Source organism: Oncorhynchus keta, chromosome 14, assembly GCF_023373465.1.
Source record: "Oncorhynchus keta strain PuntledgeMale-10-30-2019 chromosome 14, Oket_V2, whole genome shotgun sequence".
Classification (NCBI taxonomy): domain Eukaryota; kingdom Metazoa; phylum Chordata; class Actinopteri; order Salmoniformes; family Salmonidae; genus Oncorhynchus; species Oncorhynchus keta.
This window is the reverse complement of record NC_068434.1, coordinates 69,356,899-69,383,621: the sequence shown is the minus strand read 5'-3', so window position 1 is coordinate 69,383,621 and position 26,723 is coordinate 69,356,899. Positions and strand designations below refer to the sequence as shown.

The following is a 26,723-nucleotide window of genomic DNA, read 5'->3' as shown; positions in this document are numbered from 1 at the left end:
TCTGCAGATCTTTGTAGGGGCTCCTCCAAATAGGATCGGACCTCCATTATGGCATTCCTTTGACCGCCTTTCCTTCCAGTTCTCTGCTGTCAATGACTGGAATGAATTGCAAAAATCACTGAAGCCTTATCTCCTTCTCCAACTTTAAGCATCAGCTGTCAGAGCAGCTTAACGATCACTGTACCTGTACACAGCCAATCTGTAAATAGCACACTGAACTACCTCATCCCCATATTGTTACTTATCCTCTTGCTCTTTTGCACCCCAGTATCTCTACTTGCATGTCATCATCTGCAATTATTTCACCTCTATGGCCTATTTATTCCCTTACCTCCTGTCATGGCTGTTGAAAGGAGAGGACCAAGGTGCAGAGTGGTGAGTGTACATTTTCGTTTATTAATCAAAACGACGCAGAACAAAACAAATAACACTACAAACACAAACCATGCTCCTCAAAGGCTATCTGCCCTAAACAAAGTCTACTTCCCAAAAAGACAGATGGAAAAAGAGCTACCTAAGTATGGTTCTCAATCAGACAACAATAGACAGCTGCCTCTGATTGTGAACCACACCCGGCCAAACACAAAGAAATAGAGAACATAGAAATAAAGAAACTAGAATGCCCACCCTTAGTCACACCCTGGCCTAACCAGAATAGAGAATAAAAGCCTCTCTATGGCCAGGGCGTGACACCTCCCTACTCTTCTACATTTGCACACTCTGTACATAGATTTTTCTATTGTGTTATTGACTGTACGTTTGTTTATGTGTAACTCTGTGTTGTTGTTTTTGTCGCACTGCTTTGCTTTATCTTGGCCAGGTCGCAGTTGTAAATGAGAACTTGTTCTCAACTGGACTACCTGATTAAATAAAGGTGAAATCAAAATTAATAAAATGGCATCTGCTGAGGGATTCCTTCGTGCTGCATCCCCAGTTGCTCTTTCGTTAAACAACATCCAAACAGCAGACGTTTGTGGTACTACTGCTGGTGCTTCTGCTCCATCTGATCCCTCTTATTCCTGTTGCCCTGATGCCTGAGCCAGCTGACTGCTGGGGCTGTCCCTCCCTGCTGCTGAGGTTATTCTTCGAAGAACCTCATCAATCGCTCTGGCATCACTGAAAGCTAACTTCTTAAACCTGGGGTGAAGTGCAGTGGTTTCTGATAGCACGTGATTATATTCCATTCTGTGGAACTTTCTGTCCAGTGATGAACATAGGGTGTCCATCAACACTGTCACATGTCCTGTGGTTACATTTGCTTCTCTCTAGCGGCTGGCTGTGATTCGCTGCAGACCCTGACACAGGAGTATCATTTTTCAGGCTGTCATATAGCTGAAAAGAGAGAACAGTAACTTATTAGTTCAGGTTCATGTTTTGTCTACTGATACTACATTCTCATCTACTGCTCATATACATATATAATACTGGATTAAATAATGATGTAGTAATAACTGCTTACTGTACCTCTCTCCACTGATCTCCACAGTGACCTGCCAAAGGGTTCCAGGACTCTGCACACTGCCTCCACCACATCCCTTTCCTCTTGGGTCAGAGCATCAACAGGTGCACATCTCTACCCTGACAATGGCCAGGGTAGAGATGATGGCATCCTTTGACTCAAGAAACCGCTTCAACATATAAAATGTTGAATTGCACCTTGTTGTGCAGTCTGGTTTAGGCCTCCGCTCAGGCATCCCCATCTGGCTTTGTGTAAACGTGAGTTTTTCAGTACCTACTGTGCTCCAGTGGAAGTATTCCACAGATGCTTTCACTTTGTCCACACTTTGTCCGTCACCTTCAGAGCATCTCTTACAATCAGGTTGATTGTGTGGGCAAGACATGGATGATGGGTACATTTAAACATTTTCATGGCTTTGGTTATGTTAGCTGCATTGTCGCTAATACAATATACCACTTTTCCATATACTTGCCATTCCCTGGCCACTCTAAACAGTTCCTCTCAACAGTTCTCTGAGGTGTGTCTGTCGCTGAACTCAAAGCAGTCCAGAAGACAGCTAGATATCGAAAAATCTTCAATTAAGTGACATGTAACCGACATGTAAGAAGTGTTTACCCTTGATGTCCAGCAGTCAGTGGTAAGGCAAACTGCAGTAGCTTTTTGGACTCTTTCCCGCACTGACGCCTGTGTGCTCTCGTAAAGTTGTGGACCAAGTGATTTTGAAAGGGTTTTCCGGCTTGGAATTGTATTCATTCGATTTAGACTATTGTTATAATTTCTAAAACCTCTGTCCTCCACATTCGAAAATGTCTGGAAATCGGTGGCAATCATTTTAGACAATGCAATATAAATGTGGCCTTGTTTTGCTACAGACATTGGCATAAACTGGTCCATAGAAGACTGCGTTGCTGTGTGTCGTGGAGTAGGCCTACTTGACTGAGTGGATACATCTCCCCGTGTGGAGTAGTTGGCTCCACCACTATCACTAGCAGGCCCGCTAGTTTCTTGAAGCTCCTCTACAGCTAGCTTCACAGTTGGGTGCCGGTGTAGGTTGTGCGTAGAACCAGCTTTATATGAGATTTTGTTTTGGCAAATTCTACACTGCTCTAACATTGTCTACATTATTAAAATGCTACTGAGCTTCCGACTCATTTTCCAGGTGTTGTTTTTCCAGCTGTCCTTCCTTACTCTCTCTCCTCGGCTTCTAAGTGTGTGACTGTGAGTGAGTTGCCTCGGCCTTCGCTCGCGCATCTTTGGTTCATTGGTTGACACTGCGTGTCTGATTGACAGGAACAACAGGTTGTTAGTCTGAGCAGACATAACGAATGTGTGTGCTCTTGAGAATTTAGGCCTATATTATTTTATTTATATTTTCGTTCTTTGAATTAGTTCATTCTATTCATTTAAATATTTTGATTATTCATAAATTATTTTTTTTGTATATTTTTATAAATATATTCGGCTCTTCTGATGTGCGAGCGTGCTCCCAACGCTCACCTTCAACAGCCGACTCGTTCGCGAACGACCCATCACTATGTTCTTGCATATGTTGAGTCTTGACAGTGTTTGCAGCATGTGCAACAAATTGTGTTTCAATATGAATATCCTTCACTGATGTATATGCATTTAAGTGCCAGGCCATGCATAGGTGAACGTTTATTGGTCAATAGTGGCCATGTTGTTTTCGGTACTAGTCTGGAAAATATTGCATTAAGAGGGATTTGTCCATAAATGCCATATGTAAAGTTTTGTACAGATCGGCCATTCGTTGCCAGAAGAGTAGCATTTTAAGTGTTTTTCACAAAAGTCTAAATTGCGGAAAATCCAACGTGGCGGACCTTATGTGTCCCTGATGCAAATGTGTTCCTTGTGAGGAGAGGGGCCTATGTACCGAATTTCATGACTTTAGGTCAAACAGGGTGAGGAGCGTGACCTTCGAAATGTTCATTTTCAATCTCTTATTATAGCCACCATCTGGCCAATCAGAGTGATTTTGTAAATGCCTGCTCTCTATGGCAAGACTCATTATCCACCCAAGTTTCGTTCAAATCGGCCCAGTGCTTTCTGAAAAATCGCATGTGATTAAAATGAACATATAAACGAAAGGATGGAGACAGATCCACAGTCCCCTCCCCGATTTAATCGTGGGGGCCAATTAATATTAATGTAAAAATGTCAGGAAACCATGCCGAGAAAGCATTGCAATTTGTTGCAAACGGATTAAAAATGTACAGAACACACCCAAATTATGAAAATCAGCACTCACGTCTCCAGTTATTCTCTACTGCCTCTCCTTGGCCTGAAGAGGCATTTCTTCCAGAACTCTGTGGGCTCTTCTACAGTGACGTCACTGGCAGAGATGTCATGGCGTCTGTGGGGCTGAAGCTGGAATTAAGCTAGCTTAAGGCTGTCGACAGTGTGTACATCGAAATGGAGAAAAATGCAAACCTGCATCGAGATGTTGGAGGAAGTACTCTATGTGCTACTATTGCAGGAGAGATGGGCGATATTAAAACAGTTGGCGGAATGAAGGGAGCGACCGATACGTGCAAGAATAGTGAGCGTTCTCTCAGTACTTTGGTTAGTTGTACTACTAGCTCCAGTAGTGCCCCTAGCACTGCTAATAATGAAATCTCCAGTGTTGAGAAATTAGATATGGCAGAAATGATCGAGTCTCTCTCGGTGCAAGAGAAGAACATTCAATCGAGTGGTTGGTCGGAGACATTGTCCTCTGGATCTGGAGATAATTTGAGTAACGGGATGGGATATGGCACGCAACTGGCTACAGGAAATAACGAGGGTGCCACCTCAAAGTTAGTAAACAATAAAACGGATGGCGAGCCTTCCTCAATGGGGGTAAGGATTACAGATGGTGAAGCTGAGTTGTTGGGTCGTGAGTCAGTTGAACCAGCGAAGCTGGCAAAACCGACACACCTATGTTCGGACAAAACAAATACGGGAAACGTCAAATGTGGAGTTGCGATTGACAAAACCATATGCGAGGGTTTGCAGAGTGGGAGTGACCCGTGCATCGCGGCAGAATCTAGGAGCGCTGACTCACTTGAGTCCTTCTCGAACCTCAACTCCTGTCCCAGTTTCGATCTCAACAGTGAAGGGTTGGAGGACAGGGGGCTGGCAATAACACTACAGAGCGAGTATGGGGCTGATGGAACTAAGATCCCGTGCACCAAGGACCGGGGCGCTGGCCAGTCCATATACCACATCAAGTGGATCAAGTGGAAGGAGGAAAACACACCTATCATTACCCAGAATGAGAACGGTCCATGCCCATTGCTGGCAATTATGAATGTACTATTGCTGGCATGGAAGGTAAATGACTGACATCATAACCAGACCTCTGAGACAAGTTTACATGTGGTGTGCGTGATGCCATTTGGAACATTTTCACATCTACTATTTGTCAATACTAAATTCCTAAGAGAGAAGTAATTCTGAAGCTGGTCGTCATAACTACGCTATCTGTTGTATTATCAGTTTTAAATAAAAATGGAATGATCAGTAGTAAAATAATCTATTGTCACCTGCCAGAATATAGAATACCATGAAAAGTTGAAGATTCATAAATAATCTTCCTTCATTTGGGCAGAATTTAAGTCAAAGTTCAAATTATACCACTCGTATTCATTCATCTTTATTTTCTCTTAATACTCAATTATTGTAATTTTATGATGGAGTTTGTTGACAGGTCACATTGACCAATTATACAATAGACCCAGTTGTATATATTTTCCCCATGCTGTGGCCTTGGCAGCTTAGTCTCTCTTATAAGTAGTCTCAGAGCTTCCAATTTAGTCATTTTTAAGCCTCTGGTTTTATTTACATCATAAAGATAATGTTTATTTATTGTCAGTGACAGTTGGTTGGCAGGCGGTGGAGATTCTGATTCAGTATGTGGCTTCACAACTTAAACTGCAGCTCTGTGTCTGAAACCTTCCCTAAAACTTCACTACCTACTGTGAAAATGGGTGACATGAAAGTGACTGTAAACAGGATTCTTTGCTTCAAACGCCTGGGTGTGTGCTGACAGTTGTGCAACTGCTAACAATGCACTTCTGGTGACTTTAAACACAGTTTTCCACTTCCCAGGTGTGGGTGTATTTACTGTGAACCATAATCATGGGGGAGGGAGATTCCTGTCAGCCAGGTTCTATTGGCCTGACTAACTTTAGTCATATTGTTTGGTTTGTTAAGTAATGTATGTGGTTCCATTACAGGTGAAGATGCCACCAATGATGGAGATCATAACTGCTGAACAGTTGATGGAATATCTTGGTAAGTACAAGTGGGAATCTGTTTACGAAACCGAAGACCCAAGTGTCATTTAAATCAGTGACCTGTTCTTTCGGTGCTCTCCTGGAGGGTGAAATGTACAGTTTATTCCTGGTCTCTAGTATTTCTCTAAGTTTATGGACAGTTGTGACCTGTTTTTTTTTTTTTTTTAAGCCTGATACAAATTCAAGCCACCTTGACGGTGCTCAAATGCAATGGGAAATACTGTCTTTTTCTTTGGTTTTGAACCTGCCTGGAAGGTCCATGTCACAAATTGCTAGTCTGGCTGTAACCGTAGTACACCAGTGCAGTGGAGCATTGAGCTGTAGTAGAAACTAGCCTGGGAAGTGCAATGTGACCTTAATGACAGAGTACTGGAGGGCTGTAATTATGTCCCACTGCCTGGGAAGGCATTACTGTATGAATAATCACAGGACCTGCCTCACTGCCTGCCTGGCCCTTCAGTTTTATTATACTAATTTCCTCACCTCCCTTCAGTAGACTGTGGATTTGCTGCCTCTCCTAGCTTTAGGATAAATTGCTATATAATATGGATTTCATATGATTTAAGCAATGGCACACAGTAATTGCATAGCTGCTGTGAAATCACCAATATGCCAATATTACCTGAGTTTTCCTTATAAATTAACAAAACCTCCACTTGATTCTTAGCCAGTGAATACAATGGAATATTCTGTAATAAATTCAATACTGTATCTGGATCATTATACGCATTCTGGTCGTCACATTGCTGCTAGACCTACCCTCAGGAGAGTGCATATGTACTTGTACACCCATTAGTTATATGCCTGGAGTCCCCACAGATGTGGTGGGTAGGTTTAGGGTCATAAAATATTGTATGGATGAAGGGCGGGCAGGCGAGTTGAATAAAGAGAAAACAATGCATAAAAAATCCATAAATGTGCAATTCATATCTATAGACTACATTGAGGTTTTCATTTAATTATTTCTGTCTGGCGTTAGGCCCTAAAGCTTAGGCTACACACTAACTGTAGTGCCCTAAATACACGGCAATTGCCAAATGCATTTGGGGACTTGGGCAGAAAAGTTCAAATCGATCCACTGAGGCAAAAAGGACAATGTCGGAGTTTAATTCAATAATAGAAAATCTGCGAAATGGAGCGTTGATGTTTGGGGAATATGTAGTAAAGTAGTAAAGGGAGGATGGCAGTTCTGGCTATGTCATGTGTGATGATTCAACAGTCTCAAGACGGGGAATTCAAAATGGCACATCAAGGGAACTACTGTTCAGATGTGTTAACTGAAATAGTAGCCTAACTGAAATGTGGATTGACTGTAGGTCTATAACCTCTCACATCGCCTAATATAATATTAACTCCTGCAGAATTAGTAATAATTATTGTTTCTTTCAGCATCTTGAGAGAATGAATGTGCGGTTAGGGACCGTCTATAAAGGTGGCGGTGCTATCTTTATCAGCATCATAAAAGTGTAAGCCATCACTTTACCTTTATTATTATTATCTTATTATTTAAACCACATAAAATATTTATCCAAGCCGGATTGAGATCTTATCAAAAACATGTTGAGCTGTTTTAATTTTCTAAACTGGTGAAACTGATGTAATTTAGACATTTTTGCATGTAAAATCTTTCATGTTTTTTTAAGTCATTCAATTTTCTCCTTGGTCCCAGAACGTATTTGCTGTGTGAGAGAAGCAGAGATGAAAGACAACAATTTTAACAAAGTCAACTATACTGAACAAAAATATAAACGCAACATGCAGCAATTTCAACCATTTTACTGAGGTACAGTTCATATAAGGGAATCAGTCAATTGAAATAAGTTCATTCGGCCCCGATCTATGGATTTCACATGACTAGGCAGTGGCGCAGCCATGGGTGGGCCTGGGAGGGTAGGCCCACATGGGAGCCAGGCCCAGGCCCAGCCAATCAGAATGAGTTTTTCCCCACAAAAGGGCTTTATTACAGACAGAAATACTCCTCAGTTTCATCAACTGTCCAGGTGGCTAGTCTAAGACGATCCCGCAGGTGAGAAGCCGGATGTGGAGGTCCTGGGCAGGCGTGGTTACACGTGGTCTGCAGTTGTGAGGCCGGTTGGACGTACTGCCAAATTCTGTAAAACAGTGTTGAAAGTGGCTTATGGTAGAGACAATTAACATTAAATTCTCTGGCAACAGCTCTGGTGGACATTGCTGCAGTCAGCATGCCAATTGCACGCTGTGGCATTGTGTTGCGTGACAAAACTGTCCATTTTAGAGTGGCCTTTTATTGATGAAAAACAGCTCACCCGTGCATCGCTAATACCCATGTGAGGTCAGGTGGTATGGTCCAGTATAGACTGACCAGGAGGACTGAAGAATCCCTGTGGACCAAGCCCTGCTAACGTCAGGGAAACAGGAGCTGTGTTCTTTCTCCTTGCGGAGCACGCTGACCCCACTGCCTCCCTCCGTAGCTGGGTGCTGTTATGATGAAGAACCAGGGGTGTCCTGTTACTAAAGGCATTCTCATCTAAGCTATAGAGAGAGAAAAATCTGTCACTATAGCCAAGCCCTCTTTTCATGGCAGTGGTCAGTTTGGCTTCAATTTTACCAGCTCTATAATTCTTTGACTGGTGCTATGACTAGTGTCCCGTTTTGAGTGTGTTCTAGCTAAATGCATCATATAAAGACTGTTAGGCGTCAATAACAACTCTAACTATAAGAGAAATGGAGTCACCAGCTGCTGAGTTCTGAGAGACGCCAGAAGTCCTGAAATGTATCCACATTAGTCATGCCATGGGAGTTGTTTACTTTCATATGATCATTTGGGAGTTCGGTATAGAGGTCAGTTTGTACCAAAGACTCCTGACTGTTTGTGCTACATTGTCCTACATTCTGCATGTGATTAGCAGATTCAACTGGTTTTTATTTAATCTGTATTAGTCATTATGAGCCAAGACACAGACTGTCGTTAATTTATGGCTATGGATATTTCTCACCATGGTTTAATTACAGTGTACACTGTCGTGCTTCATTGGGGGACAGATTAGTTAGATAGCTACCAATAATATAAACAGCTAAATGTGATTGGGGAAACAGAGGGATGATTCTTCATTGTCAAGAAATATATTTTTGATGTCAGTCATGGGAATGTTCATTACATTTCTCAGTTTGCTGCTTCTCTTCAAGTATTTTTCATTAGGTCTAACTCAAATGTTGTATTGACTTCTCATTAATGTGTTTTGTACCAGGGGTAATAATGATTGTATGCAATAATTTAGTTACCTTTTGGTTAGATGTTACATTTTTAGGATGCATTGGCTAGGAAAATGTCATTGAGAATTAGTAATTTTGTCTGTTGTTGAACTCTGTTAATGGGAGAGCCTTGTGTTTCCTCCCCACAGAATCTGCCTCTGAGTGCATAGCGCTTGGTGTCCATGACTGATAAATTATAATTGAATTGCATGCATTAGAGTTCGGTTCATTTTGCTGGAAGAAAAAGTATAATCTACAGTGTGTGCATTTAATTGTCAGACAACACTATGACCAGGCAAATCTAATTTGACCTTCTTCAAATACTTTTTTATAAGAGAGGAGGCAAACAATAAACTGTAAACTGTACCCTGCTGGCCAACTGACATGAAACCCTGAGAGAGGAGACCATTCAGACTGACCCAAAGCATTAGCACATTGAGAGACAGAGGTAGCCTAGTGTGTGGGTCTGATGGAACACAGAACTCACTCCAACCCCATAGCTCTATGTTCAATACCAGTAAGAAGCCACAGAGAGGCCTTTACCCCCTCTCCCACCCACTCAGGGCCCTCTCCCCCATTGTGCCCCAGATGGAATCCCCTGATTGCTCCCTCTGTCTGCAGCTCTGCACCTTGCTCATCTGCTCCTACAGATACCCATGGTTGATTCCAAGTTCAGTGTAAAAACACTCCCTGTCTCGTTTGAGCACCCTGACTCAGTGAGCACTTCAACCCTTCTGCAAATCACAGGTGACAAGCAGTAATGAAGCACAGCGTTTTCATTTCATGCGACTCCTGTTTTTCCGACTGTCGTGTTAGATTTCCTCGGAGGAATGCTCATGGTTGTAGCCATCCCTCTTCAGTACATTGCCGACCTTTAACTGCGTTATGCAGGCTGTGTATGCGTATCATCCCAGATATGCCTCTGAGTCGTCTCTGCTCTTCTTTCACAAGTGCCCATAAATTGCAGCTCCGTGTTTGTGGAGACTGCTTTGTCTTTACTCCAGCTATTGGCTGAGAGCTCATAATGAATGGATTGGTCCCTGGTCAAACATTCATGTTGTGTAATGTCCAGGAGCAGGCAGATAGGTCTGTCTCCTAGCCTCACCACTGCACTTCATTACGCACAGTTATTGTTTTATGCCCAGACAAAAAACAATGGCTTGTGAAAAAGAGCTGCTCACAAAGAGCCCCATTTAACGTGGGCTGATTCAGGCGCTGTATTAATAACTACTGTGAGGCCCATAGGGGCAGAAGTGGAGGAGATGTATGTTGTATTAAAGAGGCTGCTGGTCGGTGTTGGGATTTAGTACTCTGTGGAGCATGCCAGTGAATCATCATCAGCAGCAGTAGAGGCCCAGGCAGGGAGGGCACAGTCTAGAGTCAGCTGGCAGGGAACGGGGCAGGCGGGGGGGGGTAGGGGGGGTATGGCTGGGGGTTCCCTGGGCATAGAAATGTCAGAGTCAGTTGACTGGCCTCAGCTGGGTGCATTCATGGCCAGGGCTGAGGAAGCCTGTGTCTGAGCAGAGGATATGGAGATCGAATCAGAGTAGCTCCCCGGTTCACAAACACACTGACTACTGGCTCACTTTGTTAAAGTAAGAGCAATCGTTGGATCATGAGAAAAAGTAGGCCTATTTTTGTTTTTCAGATATAAAAGTCTCAGAATCATTATCTTGTAACATAAAATATCTCGCGAGTGGGTATGTTTTTGACAGCTAGACACTGCCGCTATGTGTTGCTCAGAGAGGGGAGGGTGGAGTTGGGTGCGACGTTAATGGTTGGATGACAGGTGCACTGTGATTAGCACCACAGGGCTCTTCACAAGGCTCTCCCTGCCCGCCCCAGTGGCTGCTCTTCCTAGGTCCTACACTAAGCCCTTAAGAACTCTCTAGCGGCTCCCCACTGGCCAGAGCTTGACTGACCCCGCATGCCTGGCCGAGCCCTTCCTGGAAAAACAGCTGGCCAGCGCTTAGCACTCAACATCCCGCTTCTCACTGAGGATTAGACACCTCTTATGAAATCAGAACATAGTCGATAATATCACCTCTTCACTTGGGATTGACGTAAGCAGGCTGTGATGTCACTGGTGAGCGGGCAGGGCTCTACCCTGATGATATTTTCCCTCTCAGCTCCCCTGTGTGTCTGTGGCTGCTTTACTTAGCCTGTATCCCCAGGTCCTCTGATGTTGCTTCCTCCTCTCTCTCTCCCTCGCTCTGTCTCCCCTGCAGGAGACTACATCCTCGATGCCAAGCCGAAAGAGATTTCTGAAGCCCAGCGGCTAAACTATGAACAGGTAAGGACTGTTGCCTTAACACAATCAAAAAGGGCAGTTATTCACTGATCATACGCATGTCTACCGGTTCATCTCTGTGGCTCATGTTGGAGAATCACACAGGCATGCAGGATGAGGCAGGCAGGCTCTAGGTTGTTGTTGGGCACCCCCCCCTCCCTCCCTCTTAGATCTCTGATGGCAGAGCATCAGCCAAAAAGTAAAGCAGCAGCATCACACGATTAACTCGCACCACGCCAAGGGGGCTCACTTGTTCTCACTTCCCAGCCTAAAATATCCCTGCCTTTAGTGACTGCAGTTCCTGTCTTCTTCTATCCAGAAATATATCATATTCTAAATGGCAACGATGCAATGTTAAGATGAGTGTTTATACGGTCATGTGCATTTGCGCAACATTTGCATTGGGAATGAATCTTCAGAAAAACCTCTGAATGTATATTTATGTAAGATGAAAATAGGCAGCATGATGATTATGGTTGTATGGAAAAACAGCCCACTGCCCTGGAGCTGCGTTTAGCCCCTATATAGGTTCCATAAAAAACAGCCCACTGCCCTGGAGCTGCGTTTAGCCCCTATATAGGTTACATAAAAAACAGCCCACTGCCCTGGAGCTACGTTTAGCCCCTATATAGGTTACATAAAAAACAGCCCACTGCCCTGGATCTGCGTTTAGCCCCTATATAGGTTCCATAAAAAACAGCCCACTGCCCTGGAGCTACGTTTAGCCCCTATATAGGTTACATAAAAAACAGCCCACTGCCCTGGAGCTGCGTTTAGCCTCTATAGGTTACATAAAAAACAGGCCACTGCCCTGGAGCTGTGTTTAGCCCCTATATAGGTTCCATAAAAAACAGCCCACTGCCCTGGAGCTGCGTTTAGCCCCTATATAGGTTACATTAAAAAAAAGCTCACTGCCCTGGAGCTGCATTTAGCCCCTATATAGGTTACATAAAAAAACAGCTCACTGCCCTGGAGCTGCATTTAGCCCCTATATAGGTTACATAAGCTGCGTCTTATCAGGCCAACCGCACAACATGGTCATGAGGGGCAGGTCATGTCTCTTCACATCGCTGTGGGAGGGTGCTCAGGGATGCATGGCTGAGTTCAGATCGAGGCCAGTGCTGGGGCTCTGGGTGGTTCACATGGCCTGGCAGGGATGGCTTTATAATTCCCATCCACAATCCCATCCCTATCCCTGCTGCCTGGAATGTGGGAGGGCCATGGCCTTTCTTCCTCTCCTCCTTCTCTCCACTCTGCTGTGGCAAAGAACCAGCACATCTGTGAATGTTATTCTCTTCACGGACGTCATCGCTCGGGGAGGAGAACAGTCATGTGTGCGTGTGTACATACCAGTCTCTCGATTATTGTCCAAGGAGAATGTTCTGACTGCCGTACAGTCGTAGCTCTCCAAGTTCCTGCCAAGAATGCCAGCATCCTGGGGTCGCCTCTTCACTGTTGATGTTGAGACTGGTGTTTTGCGAGTACTATTTAATGAAGCTGCCAGTTGAGGACTTGTGAGGCGTCTGTTTTTCAAATTAGACACTATAATGTACTTGTCCTCTTACTCAGTTGTGCACCGGGGCCTCCCACTCATCTTCCTATTCTGGTTAGAGCAAGTTTGCGCTGTTCTGTGACGGGAGTAGTACACAGCGTTGTACGGGATCTTCAGTTTCTTGGCAATTTCTCACATGGAATAGCCTTCATCACAAGAATAGACTGACGAGTTTCAGAAGGAAGTCCTTCGTTTCTAGCCATTTTGAGCCTGTAATCAAACCCACAAAAATGCTGACGCTACAGATTCTCAACTAGTCTAAAGGTGGCCAGATTTATTGCGTCTTTAATAAGCACAACAGTTTTCAGCTGCACTAACATAATTGCAAACGGGTTTTCTAATGATCAATTAGCCTTTTAAAATTATAAACTTGGATTAGCTAACACAACGTGCCATTGGAACACAGGAGTGATGGTTGCTGATAATGGGCCTCTGTACGCCTATGTGGATATTCCATAAATAATCAGCCTTTTCCAGCTACAATAGTTATTTACAACATTAACAATGTCTACACTGTATTTCTGAACAATTTGATGATATTTTAATGGACCAAAAATGTGCTTTTCTTTCTTTCCAAAAACAAGGACATTTCTAAGTGACCCCAAACTTTTACTGCTCAAAAACATAAAGGGAACACTAAAATAACACATCCTAGATCTGAATGAATTAAATATTTTTATTAAATACTTTTTTCTTTACATAATTGAATGTGCTGACAACAAAATCACACACATTATCAATGGAAATCAAATTTATCAACCCATGTAGGTCTGGATTTGGAGTCACACTCATTGGAGTCACACTCAAAATTAAAGTGGAAAACCACACTACAGGCTGATCCAACTTTGATGTAATGTCGTTAAAACAAGTCAAAATGAGGCTCCGTAGTGTGTGTGTGTCCTCCACGTGCCTGTATGACCTCCCTACAACGCCTGGGCATGCTCCTGATGAGGTGGCGGATGGTCTCCTGATGGATCTCCTCCCAGATCTGGACTAAAGCATCCGCCAACTCCTGGACAGTCTGTGGTGCAACGTGGCGTTGGTGGATGGAGTGAGACATGATGTCCCAGATGTGGTCAATTGGATTCAGGTCTGGGGAACGGGTGGGCCAGTCCATAGCATCAATGCCTTCCTCTTGCAGGAACTGCTGACACACTCCAGCCACATGAGGTCTAGCATTATCTTGCATTAGGAGGAACCCAGGGCCAACCGCACCAGCATATGGTCTCACAAGGGGTCTGAGGATCTCATCTCGGTACCTAATGGCAGTCAGGCTACCTCTGGCGAGCACATGGAGGGCTGTGCAGCCCCCCAAATAAATTCCACACCATGACTGACCCACCGCCAAACCGGTCATGCTTTAGGATGTTTCAGGTAGCAGAACGTTCTCCACGGCGTCTCCAGACTCTGTCGCGTGCTCAGTGTGAACCTGCTTTCATCTGTGAAGAGCACAGGGCGCCAGTGGCGAATTTGCCAATCTTGGTGTTCTCTGGCAAATGCCATATGTCCTGCATGGTGTTGGGCTGTAAGCACAACCCCCACCTGTGGACGTCAGGCCCTCATACCACCCTCATGGAGTCTGTTTCTGACCGTTTGAGCAGACACATGCACATTTGTGGCCTGCTGGAGGTCATTTTGCAGGGCTCTGGCAGTGCTCCTCCTGCTCCTCCTTGCACAAAGGCGGAGGTAGCGGTCCTGCTGCTGGGTCGTTGCCCTCCTACGGCCTCCTCCACGTCTCCTGATGTACTGGCCTGTCTCCTGGTAGCGCCTCCATGCTCTGGACACTACGCTGACAGACACAGCAAACCTTCTTGCCACAGCTCGCATTGATGTGCCATCATGGATGAGCTGCACTACCTGAGCCACTTGTGTGGGTTGTAGACTCCGTCTCATGCTACCACTAGAGTGAAAGCACCGCCAGCATTCAAAAGTGACCAAAACATCAGCTAAGAAGCGTAGGAACTAAGAAGTGGTCTGTGGTCACCACCTGCAGAACCACTCCTTTATTGGGGGTGTCTTGCTAATTGCCTATAATTTCCACCTGTTGTCTATTCCATTTGCACAACAGCATGTGAAATGTATTGTCAATCAGTGTTGCTTCCTAAGTGGACAGTTTGATTTCACAGAAGTGTGATTGACTTGGAGTTACATTGTGTTGTTTAAGTGTTCCCTTAATTGTTTTGAGCAGTGTGTGTGTATATATATATATATATAATCTTGTTCTTTCCTTTTTGTTTGATATTGTCTGCTGCATATTTGAATAGTCAAGCTCCTTTTATTATGATTTTGAAGAGTGTTGAAGGAGTTCATCATAACAGAGTTCTATTTATAAATTCTGGCTTCAAAACATCAAATATCATCTGTCGGAGGATATGAGGATTAAAATAGCGATTGCTTGGCTGCTGTTAAATAGTAACTCAGAAACTGGAGCGATTAGTAAAGGTTTATTCTGCAAAGACTGGTCATGTTCCCATAAATGGCACTCCTGAGAGATTGCACACTAGCACTATTCACTTGACAGCGCTTTTATGGTTATACGATATAGAATATTCTATTTTATTGAGATAGAGATGCTCCTAAAAAAATAATGTAGCAGGATGGGAGTGTGTCGCTGTATGCAACATGATTGTGGATTTTAAGAGTGCACAGTTGTAGACTCAAATGCAGACTTAAACTGACGTAGGCTACTGATGGATTCAATTCAAATGTAACATGTTAAACTGTAGTTTTTATCCTGTTTAGTGAATGATTACTGTGAGAATTAATGGAGTTTAGGCCCTGAAACTGTGTGTATGCTAATTTAGAAACCATAACCCAATCAGAGAAGAGGAAATTGCCTAGGATCAGAGAGCAGGGTCAAGTCCAGAACAGAAGATGGACAAGGTGGGATTCTGACATCTGGCTGAACAAAGAGAGGAGCATGGACATTCCACAGCAGGCAGAGGGAAACTCATTGGGGTCATAAATGTATCGCTGGGAGGTGACAACTTCAAGACGGTGGTGACCAAAAGGAGGGAAGAGTATAAGATGTTTTGTGAACTTTCTAAATATGTGCACTCAGCTGAATGTATCCTTGGTATTAAACACTTGGAACTTCTCTTGAGCTTTTGGTCTCAATTTCTTATTGCAAAGAGGTTGCAATAACGTTTTTCTTTTTAACACGACCTAATAAAGTTTTGTGACAGATCTCCATAATACTCAGGGAGCTGTCCAGAATGCCATTTTGACATGAAAACTGAAGCAAAGCTTTTGCCTGTGTCTGTCAATTAGTCTGTCAGTCAGCTTCGTGGTCAGCCTGATCAGCCTGATTTGCCAGTGGATAGAGGTCTGGAGTAACTCACCAGTCCCAAGTGGAAGCAGAGCGTGTGTGAGAGAGAGCGAGACGTGCTGGCGAATGAGCGTGGTCGTGTGTGTGTGTGTGTGTGACTGCTGGGGGGAATAAAATTTTGATCTGGCTCCCAGCCTGTTAGTGGAACACTACAGGAAGGCCGGCCTGTTTATCCAATCTTCTTCCAATCCCTCTTTCGTAAAAGCTGGAGTGGAACCATTGAATACTGGCCTTCATTGTCCAGGGAATAGCCAACTGTACATCATCACATGCAAATATCAAAGGCTCTGTGTGGATCCCATTTTCAGCACAGAATTTATGATTAGTGTGGTTAGGGTGGCACTTAATGTACTCTGGTCATAATCTGTAGTCTGTGAGCGGCTGGAGCTGAGTGGAGCAGGGCTTGGCCACACAGCAGGAGGGTGTGGGTGTGCAGAGCAGGCAGCATGTTGGGCACTGGGCAGAGCAGGAGCAGTGGGCGGGCACGTTCCTGATCTCTTACTGTTCTGCCAGCTTCGCCACCCGCCAGACAGAGACGCAGTGCCCACACATTTGTGTGTGCACTTGTCAGTGTGTGTGTTTTTGCTACACTGCGCTGACTCACGTTTGACTTTTGCTTTAGCACCTGTTCTCAAAAATGCAATTAGGAAAACAAGGAGGATAAAGCAGAGAGAATCCTTGCTGTGTGTCTCAATGATGGACAACATGACCCCCCCAAAAAAAATTCAGACCATTATTCCTCCTCCACCGAACTTTACAGTTGGCACTATGCATTGGGGCAGGTAGAGTTCTCCTGGCATACACCAAACCCAGATTTGTCTGTCGGACTGCCAGATGGTGAAGCATTATTCAACACTCCAGAGAATGTTTCCACTGCCCCAGAATCCAATTGCAGTGAGCTTTACACCACTCCAGCCGATGCTTGGCATTGCACATGGTGATCTTAGGCTTGTGTGCAGCTGCTCGGCCATGAAAACCCATTTCATGAATCTCCTGGCAAACCGTTCTTGTGCTTATGTTGTTTCCAGAGGCAGTTTGGAACTCTGTACCGAGTCTTGCAACAGAGGACAGACAATTCTGTGAGCTTGTTTGGCCTACCACTTCACAGCTAAGCCGTTGTTGCTCCTAGACGTTTTCAGGGCAGATATTTGACCAACTGACTTGTTGGAAAGGTGGCATCCTATGACGTTGAAATCACTGAGCTCTTCAGTAAGGCCATTCTACTGCCAATGTTTGTCTCTGGAGATTGCATGGCGGTGTGCTCAATTTTATACACCTGTCAGCAATAGGTGTGGCTGAAATAGCCAAATCCACTCATTTGAAGGGGTGTCCACATACTTTTGTGAATATATAGTGTAAACAGCAATGCAAAGCACTGTGGAAATGGAGGAAGCCCCCCGCTTAGTGAGGCGCTAATCACTAGCTCTCAGGGGGTTCATCTGATGTCATGTGACTGAAGCTCTCTTCCTTTGGAGTGGAGCAGCTGCATGGTCTGTTACATGAACCATACTAATCCTCCCCACAACTGTCCACAGGCGTCCTAATCCCCCCCCAACACAGATCGTCCAGCGAAATGATTTTCAACGACCCACACCGCTAAGTGCGAAAGCGGGAGAATCTCCCTGCTTTTGGGAATTTATTTTCCCTCCTATTGACAGGTTATCCTCTTAGAAAATTGAGAAAACACACACAAAGTCACCCACTATCACCTCTTGTGTGTATGGGGACAGCTGCAGAGGCTCCCTGTGACAGAGACCAAAGCAACGGTCATCAAAATTGTTAAAAGGTTTTGAAAACAATTCTAATAAATGCAGCAGTTGGACAATAGATGAATACACTCCAAACTTTTAGATTTTTTTTTTTATCCATCAGGATTGACTGAGTTATAGCACATAAAACATTTTACTGGCACTGAAAAATAATGAATGGCGTTCAGGGATTTTGTTGGGAATTCAGGTGTTTCTTTTTTGGGGGGGGGGGCACTCACCATTTTATTTATAGATATATAAGTCAGGTATTTCTTTTATATTTGATATTTTATGTTAAAATAAAGAAAATGTGTACTTGAAACAGTTGCATAAATACAATGGATGTATTTGCATAAATGAAACATTAACATAAAGGGGTGGAACAGGGCTGCAACCACAAACACCTCCTCTGTCTAGGACTCTTGGTCTACCTGCACTCACCTGTGCTGTCTAGACTGCCTAATTCATGACTGTTGTCACGTTCTGTTGCATAATTCAACAATTGTGCCAATAGCAGGATCCCCTCGGATTAAAATTCAACACGCTTGGCTGTAGATTACACCTACCTATACATACTTTGAATTGTTTGCAAGTTCAGACATAATATCACTATAATCCGAGTGTTCATTTTCAGAAGTTGCATCCATTTCAGTGCATTTAATTTGTTAACATTTCAATTGTAGCAAATTATTACTTTTTTCAGTTCCACAGTTCCACATCAAAATAACATCCCCGAAATAAGCTTTAGTGTTCTTATAGATGCAACAGAAAGACAATGTATTCTATTTAGCCCATTTCAGGCGTTACCGGAGTGTGTTTGACAGGTCATTACAAATATTTCCGCGGTCGTAACGTTAATGACTAAAAAAGACAGGCACAAGCAAAAGTATGAAAGAGTCGTAGAAGTAATGTGAAAGCAATCAATTCAGAAAGATTTAAGTTACAAGTGGATTTTGCGTTCCTCAAACACAGGAAACAGATGGCTGAAAAAGACGTGCGTTGCTACAGATGGGTCTTGTTAGTCTTTTCTGTGTCTGAGGGGCGAAAGACGGGAGGGAGTGATGAGTACGGTAGACAGGAAGTTCCTTGGTCAGGACACTTTCTGATTTGTACAGTTTGTATACTTAACTGATAATACAAACTAGCAGGTTTCTGTGGGTGAGTCTGCGGTTTTTCTAGCTGTAACTGCTGTAGTATGTGACAGTAGTTGGTTCACTGTCCTCAACATTTATTCCAATGTCAAATCTTATTTCAATGCCATAGTTAACAACAATTCTACAAAGACCAACATCCCTGGCTAAAGACCTTGAAAAGGAACATGACTTTCTATATGTTGTCCCCCAGAATATGAGTGATGCCATGGCGGTGCTGCACAAGCTGCAGACAGGGCTGGATGTCAACGTGAAGTTCACAGGGGTGCGGGTCTTTGAGTACACCCCAGAGTGCATTGTCTTTGACCTGCTGGACATCCCTCTCTACCACGGCTGGCTGGTGGACCTGCAGGTGAGAACCCTTCCCTCTCTCAGCCCCCTTTAAAAGTAGACTCGGTGAGTTGACATAAATGCACAAAGAAAACAGCAGTAGTGGGTCAATATCCGCAATAACTCAGAACATTGAAGCCTGAGGCTGACCTTCTCTGCTGTTTTGGTCCTGTAGCTACCACATAGTAGCAGCGTGAAGCAAACCCTGTGCACATTCCCAGATCCTCTGTGTGACTGTGAGAGCAAAGTATTGCATCGCATCTCATTGCAGTAACTGCGGTGCTGCTCACGGCAACATCATAACGCTAAGTCTACCTTTTTAACCCATGTAGCTATTGCTATGATATACAGGCAAATATATTGTTTAAAGTCACCTTGTCCTAGAGAGGTTTACACTGTTATCAACATGTCACGCCAGGGTAAGCCTCCACGAAAAACACAGCCCTTATTTTAAGTGTTTCTAAAATCCCCTGTGGGAAAAATGAATGGTGGAAAAAAGATTGGAACTATTTCCCTGTTTGACCACTAGGTTTTATGGGTATTATAACTCATACTGTGGTACTCTATAGCCGTTTGTCATATAGACAATAAACCAACTCCACACATTATTTATGAAAGAAATTACTTCAGAATGACTGGTTAGTGTACAACTCATATTGGGTATTTTTCTTTTGAAAACATGACAATATGGTCTTATCGCTTGTTCTTCACTGCATAATAGAACACAACGGTTTATGAATGCCCTCCTCTTATGTTCCCTCCAGATGGGCGACACAGTGAATAGTAGAACACAACAACGGTTGATGAATGCTCTCCTCTTTTATGTTCCTCCAGATGGGCGACACAGTGAATAGTAGAACACAACAACGGTTGATGAATGCCCTCCTCTTATGTTCCTCCAGATGGGTAACACAGTGAATAGTAGAACACAACAACGGTTGATGAATGCCCTCCTCTTTTATGTTCCTCCAGATGGGCGACACAGTGAATAGTAGAACACAACAACGGTTGATGAATGCTCTCCTCTTTTATGTTCCTCCAGATGGGCGACACAGTGAATAGTAGAACACAACAACGGTTGATGAATGCTCTCCTCTTTTATGTTCCCTCCAGATGGGTGACACAGTGAATAGTAGAACACAACAACGGTTGATGAATGCTCTCCTCTTTTATCCTCCCTCCAGATGGGCGACACAGTGAATAGTAGAACACAACAACGGTTGATGAATGCCCTCCTCTTTTATGTTCCTCCAGATGGGCGACACAGTGAATAGTAGAACACAACAACGGTTGATGAATGCCCTCCTCTTTTATGTTCCTCCAGATGGGCGACACAGTGAATAGTAGAACACAACAACGGTTGATGAATGCCCTCCTCTTTTATGTTCCTCCAGATGGGCCACACAGTGAATAGTAGAACACAACAACGGTTGATGAATGCCCTCCTCTTTTATGTTCCTCCAGATGGGCGACACAGTGAATAGTAGAACACAGCAACGGTTGATGAATGCTCTCCTCTTTTATGTTCCTCCAGATGGGCGACACAGTGAATAGTAGAACACAACAACGGTTGATGAATGCCCTCCTCTTTTATGTTCCTCCAGATGGGCGACACAGTGAATAGTAGAACACAACAACGGTTGATGAATGCCCTCCTCTTTTTTGTTCCTCCAGATGGGCGACACAGTGAATAGTAGAACACAACAACGGTTGATGAATGCTCTCCTCTTTTATGTTCCCTCCAGATGGGCGACACAGTGAATAGTAGAACACAACAACGGTTGATGAATGCCCTCCTCTTTTATGTTCCTCCAGATGGGCGACACAGTGAATAGTAGAACACAACAACGGTTGATGAATGCCCTCCTCTTTTATGTTCCTCCAGATGGGCGACACAGTGAATAGTAGAACACAACAACGGTTGATGAATGCTCTCCTCTTTTATGTTCCTCCAGATGGGCGACACAGTGAATAGTAGAACACAACAACGGTTGATGAATGCCCTCCTCTTTTATGTTCCTCCAGATGGGCGACACAGTGAATAGTAGAACACAACAACGGTTGATGAATGCTCTCCTCTTTTATGTTCCTCCAGATGGGCCACACAGTGAATAGTAGAACACAACAACGGTTGATGAATGCCCTCCTCTTTTATGTTCCTCCAGATGGGCGACACAGTGAATAGTAGAACACAGCAACGGTTGATGAATGCTCTCCTCTTTTATGTTCCTCCAGATGGGCGACACAGTGAATAGTAGAACACAACAACGGTTGATGAATGCCCTCCTCTTTTATGTTCCTCCAGATGGGCGACACAGTGAATAGTAGAACACAACAACGGTTGATGAATGCCCTCCTCTTTTTTGTTCCTCCAGATGGGCGACACAGTGAATAGTAGAACACAACAACGGTTGATGAATGCCCTCCTCTTTTATGTTCCCTCCAGATGGGTGACACAGTGAATAGTAGAACACAACAACGGTTGATGAATGCTCTCCTCTTTTATGTTCCCTCCAGATGGGCGACACAGTGAATAGTAGAACACAACAACGGTTGATGAATGCCCTCCTCTTTTATGTTCCTCCAGATGGGCGACACAGTGAATAGTAGAACACAACAACGGTTGATGAATGCCCTCCTCTTTTATGTTCCTCCAGATGGGCGACACAGTGAATAGTAGAACACAACAACGGTTGATGAATGCTCTCCTCTTTTATGTTCCCTCCAGATGGGCGACACAGTGAATAGTAGAACACAACAACGGTTGATGAATGCTCTCCTCTTTTATGTTCCCTCCAGATGGGCGACACAGTGAATAGTAGAACACAACAACGGTTGATGAATGCCCTCCTCTTTTATGTTCCTCCAGATGGGCGACACAGTGAATAGTAGAACACAACAACGGTTGATGAATGCCCTCCTCTTTTATGTTCCTCCAGATGGGCGACACAGTGAATAGTAGAACACAACAACGGTTGATGAATGCTCTCCTCTTTTATGTTCCTCCAGATGGGCGACACAGTGAATAGTAGAACACAACAACGGTTGATGAATGCTCTCCTCTTTTATGTTCCTCCAGATGGGCGACACAGTGAATAGTAGAACACAACAACGGTTGATGAATGCTCTCCTCTTTTATGTTCCTCCAGATGGGCGACACAGTGAATAGTAGAACACAACAACGGTTGATGAATGCTCTCCTCTTTTATGTTCCTCCAGATGGGCGACACTGTGAAGGCAGTGGGTAACTGCAGCTACAACCAGCTGGTGGAGAAGATCATCTCCTGCAAACAGTCGGACAGCAGCGAGCTGGCTGGGGAAGGTAGGTGGACCGATGGACTGGAGGGATGTGTTGCTTTCTTTCTCGCTGCCTCTCCGCTACACATCCCAGGCTGCTTGATAAGGCTGACATTTCCTCCTATTGCGCTGAGCAGATAAACGGAGGCCTGGGCTACACATTCCTGTGGACGACTGACTTTAGTTGAGCTCTGTTCCTTTCCCTCTCTCACGCTGCTCGTATTGCTCACCCAGGGCAGTTCAGATGTATTCCCGTCATAGGCACGTTTGCTTCTGGGCTGAATGTTTTATGCTTTTAGCATCAAGTTTAAGTTTTATTAGTCATATATACGGGATACGCATGGTAGACATCGTCCAATGAAATGCTTACTTGCAGGTTCCTTCTTGACAATGCAACAACAATAAGAAAGAATAAAATACAAGAATATGAACATAAGGTAAAGACTCCGTAGAATAGAATAAACATTTTAGCATCATCACATAAATAAACAAATAACGAAAGAGTGAGTCAGTTAGCGGGGCGAAGAGCTGTGTCTCAGTTTCCTCTCCAGTGCTTCTCCGCGGTCTGTCTAGTTGTCTCCTTGTCTTAGTTAGAATATCACCCCGTCTCTTCGTGTCACTCAATACAACTCTGTCTATCTCTTTCGCTCGCGTTATCTCGCTCTCTTTCTCTGCGTCTCATTCTATAGGTCAGTGTGTCTATCCTTGTCCGTCTGTACATCACTTTATATCTCTATATCAGTCCCTAAGTCTTTGTCTGTTTTTCAGGTTGTCGTGTCTCTCACTGACTCACTCTCTATCTCTTGCCTTCTCTCTCTCTCTGTCTCTCTCTCTCTCTGTCTCTCTCTCTCTCTCTGTCTCTCTCTCTCTCTTTCTCCCTATCTCTCTACCTGCCTCTCTTTCTCCCTCTCTCTTTCTCCCTCTCTCTTTTTCTCCCTCTACCTGCAGGCTTTGTAGCCGAGCAGTTTCTGCACAGCACGGCCACCCAGCTGACGTACCCCGGCCTATGTGAGCTCACGTCCACCGTGCAGGAAGGAGAGCTCTGTGTGTTCTTCAGGAATAACCACTTCAGCACCATGATCAAGTTCAAGGTGAATGACCACTCAAGTCATTGACAAGCCTTTATCCACTGCTTTATGCCGCGTGGTTATGACAAATGGGGCCTTGCAGTACTGTTTACTGTGAATGGGTCTTCTTTACTTTCCTCTGCTACAGCGTCCCCAAACCACCGTCCATTATGAACAAAAACAAGTTAAGTCTGCCTTGTCCTGTTAGTAGTGGGAAAGGGTGTTATATAAATGAATTGCATAATGTTACCGAATTCATATCACTCAGTCCCAGATAAGCCTTTATTTAAAATGTTTTGCTTGCTTCCGGATCAGATCACCCCATTCTATGTATTGTAGGTTGTTGACACATGGGGACTTTCTTTCATCCAAGTCTTTTCAACCATCTGTTAACAGCTGAGCACTGTTAGTGTGTTCCCCTTCTCCCTGTCCTCCCCCTCCCAATAGATCTCTCCACACCCCAGTCCCAGGTGATGTAATGTTCAGTACATAGGGTTCTGAGGCTGGTGTGAGGGCATAAATACAAATGTCCCAAAGAGCATGGTAGACACGTGATTGGGACCTATTCAGCACCTAGAGTCTTAATGCTATCTACGATGGTTTCAACCGCCGTGTGCTCCCTCCACTTATCACTGCAGCTGGGACAGGCTCTTCCTGTTATCTGTAGCAGGGGAAGTTGAGCAGGCCTGTCTGTGTGAGAGTGTGTGTGTGTGAGCATGCTTGCCAAGTGAAGCAAGCTGTGTGTAGCACCCATGACCCCAAGATAGATACTTACCAATACCAAAGCCCCCCTCATTTAAACAAACACACACAGACCTGTTATCCAGGGTTAACCTACTACAGGAATAAGAGGGTGTGAAAGTGTGTAGATGTATTTTCTGGCAGTGATAAGACGTGTATAACGTGTGTCTCCGTGTGATCAGGGCCAGCTGTACCTCCTGGTGACAGACCAGGGCTTCCTGACGGAGGAGAAGGTGGTGTGGGAGAGCCTGCACAATGTGGACGGGGATGGCAACTTCTGTGACTCTGAGTTCCGCCTGCGACCCCCGTCAGACCCAGAAACGGTGTACCGCGGACAGCAGGACCAGATAGACCAGGTCAGACCACTACTCCAATTGGGCCCTCTGATCCAGTTCCACTTCATTCATGGGAGCAATGACAAACAATGCTGAACACCCATCTAGCTGAATCATGGCAGCCATTTCGCCACTGTTGAGTGCACCACTGCCAGAGCCCTCTTGCAGAGGATATATACCATGGAGAACAAGGTGCACAGTCACAGTGCAGCATTACAAAAATACTAAGTCAGGGTGAGTCACTATCAGAGTGTACCTGATTGTGGTAGCAGGTAGCCTAGTGGTTAGAGCGTTGGACTAGTTACCGAAAGGTTGCAAGATTGAATCCCTGAGCTGACAAGGTAAAAATCTATCGCTCTGCCTCTGAACAAGGCAGTTAAACCCACTGTTCCTAGGCCGTCATTGAAAATATGAATTTGTTCTTAACTGACTTGCCTTGTAAAATAAAATAAAAACAGAGTGGATTGTATAAAGGGTACAGTAAATGTTACACATCTCCTCTATCTGGGCTCTGCTTTCCCGTGGCTTCCTAGCCTGCTCCATCTGCATTCAGCTCTACTCTGGAGAAGTAGTGGGGAAAAGTTCCTCAATAATAGATGTTCAAAGCTCCTCTGCTCTACTGTTAACCCCCCCACACACACACCCACACTCAGGGTTATGATGTCTGAATGCCTGATCAGGCGATGACCGTGACATGTGGCGCCTCCCTCTGTACTGCGCTGCATCACGCTGCACTTCGATTGGCTGTTTAATAATGCATGATGTGGTTTGTGTCCCCTGTGCAGACGACAGCTGATTGGCTGGCCCGTTAGGCCTGGTGGCAGGGCTGCCCAGCAGCTTGTCCATCTGCCAGGGTCCATATTCACCACCCTCACCCAGTACAGAGAGGGGGGGAATAGTCATCTCTACTCACACTCTCATCCACCCAGACACCCTTATGCTTGAGAGGGCATATCATAGCCGACAATTAAGACGGTCTGATGCTGCACTCAGGAAAATATTTGGTTTCACTCTACATGAGGGTTATGAATGAATAAAGAGGTGTGTAGCCCTGACTTTAAAATGGGTGGTGTTTTGTAGCTTACAACTAGGCTTACTTAAACTAGGCTTACTTGGCAGTGGCACATCACTCTGGTAACAGTGTAAACACCATGACGTGAGACTCATTGACCTGGTCCTATTCTCTTTTTCTCTCTCTTTACCCCCCCCCCGCCCTCTCCTCATCGTATGCAGGACTACCTGATGGCGTTGTCGCTGCAGCAGGAGCAGCAGAGTCAGGACCTGCAGTGGGAGCAGCTCCCCGAGGGCATCAGTGACCTGGAGCTGGCCAAGAAGCTGCAGGAGGAGGAGGACCGACGAGCCTCCCAGTACTACCAGGAGCAGGAGCAGGCTGCCGCAGCACAAGCCCAGGTCGGGGAAGGAGCCTGGGAGGGAGGGAAAAGGGGATACCTAGTCAGTTGTACAACTGAATGCCTTCAACTGAAATGTGTCTTCCGCTTTTAACCCAAACCCTCTGAGCAGGAGGGGAGCTTGTGAGAAGGGGGAGGGAAGATGTGAGGAGTGGAATTGTTTGAGGAATATGATGAGAGCAAGATGTGTAGGGAAAAAGGAGGAATAAGGATGAGAAAAAGGGTAAGGGTTGTCAGTTTATATACACTGCTCAAAAAAATAAAGGGAACACTAAAATAACACATCCTAGATCTGAATGAATGAAATATTCTTATTAAATACTTTTTTCTTTACATACCATAGTTGAATGTGCTGACAACAAAATCACACAAAAATCAAATTTATCAACCCATGGAGGTCTGGATTTGGAGTCACACTCAAAATTCAAGTGGAAAACCACACTACAGGTTGATCTAACTTTGATGTAATGTCCTTAAAACAAGTCAAAAT

General features: G+C 44.5%; 1 protein-coding gene across 2 annotated transcripts in view; it reads left to right on the top strand.

Annotated features, from left to right (window-relative positions):
• The first annotated feature begins 3,867 nt into the window (after positions 1-3,867).
• LOC118393874 (ubiquitin carboxyl-terminal hydrolase MINDY-2-like) overlaps positions 3,868-26,723 on the top strand; it is a 28,814-nt gene continuing 5,958 nt past the window's right edge. For both annotated transcript variants that reach the window (XM_035787031.2, XM_035787030.2), the window contains exons 1-8: positions 3,868-4,789; positions 5,695-5,752; positions 11,214-11,278; positions 19,248-19,406; positions 22,604-22,706; positions 23,630-23,772; positions 24,672-24,845; positions 26,058-26,234. In XM_035787031.2, coding sequence (XP_035642924.1) covers positions 3,890-4,789; positions 5,695-5,752; positions 11,214-11,278; positions 19,248-19,406; positions 22,604-22,706; positions 23,630-23,772; positions 24,672-24,845; positions 26,058-26,234 — 1,779 coding nt within the window. In that variant the 5' untranslated portion in view covers positions 3,868-3,889. The remainder of the gene's footprint in view (positions 4,790-5,694; positions 5,753-11,213; positions 11,279-19,247; positions 19,407-22,603; positions 22,707-23,629; positions 23,773-24,671; positions 24,846-26,057; positions 26,235-26,723) is intronic.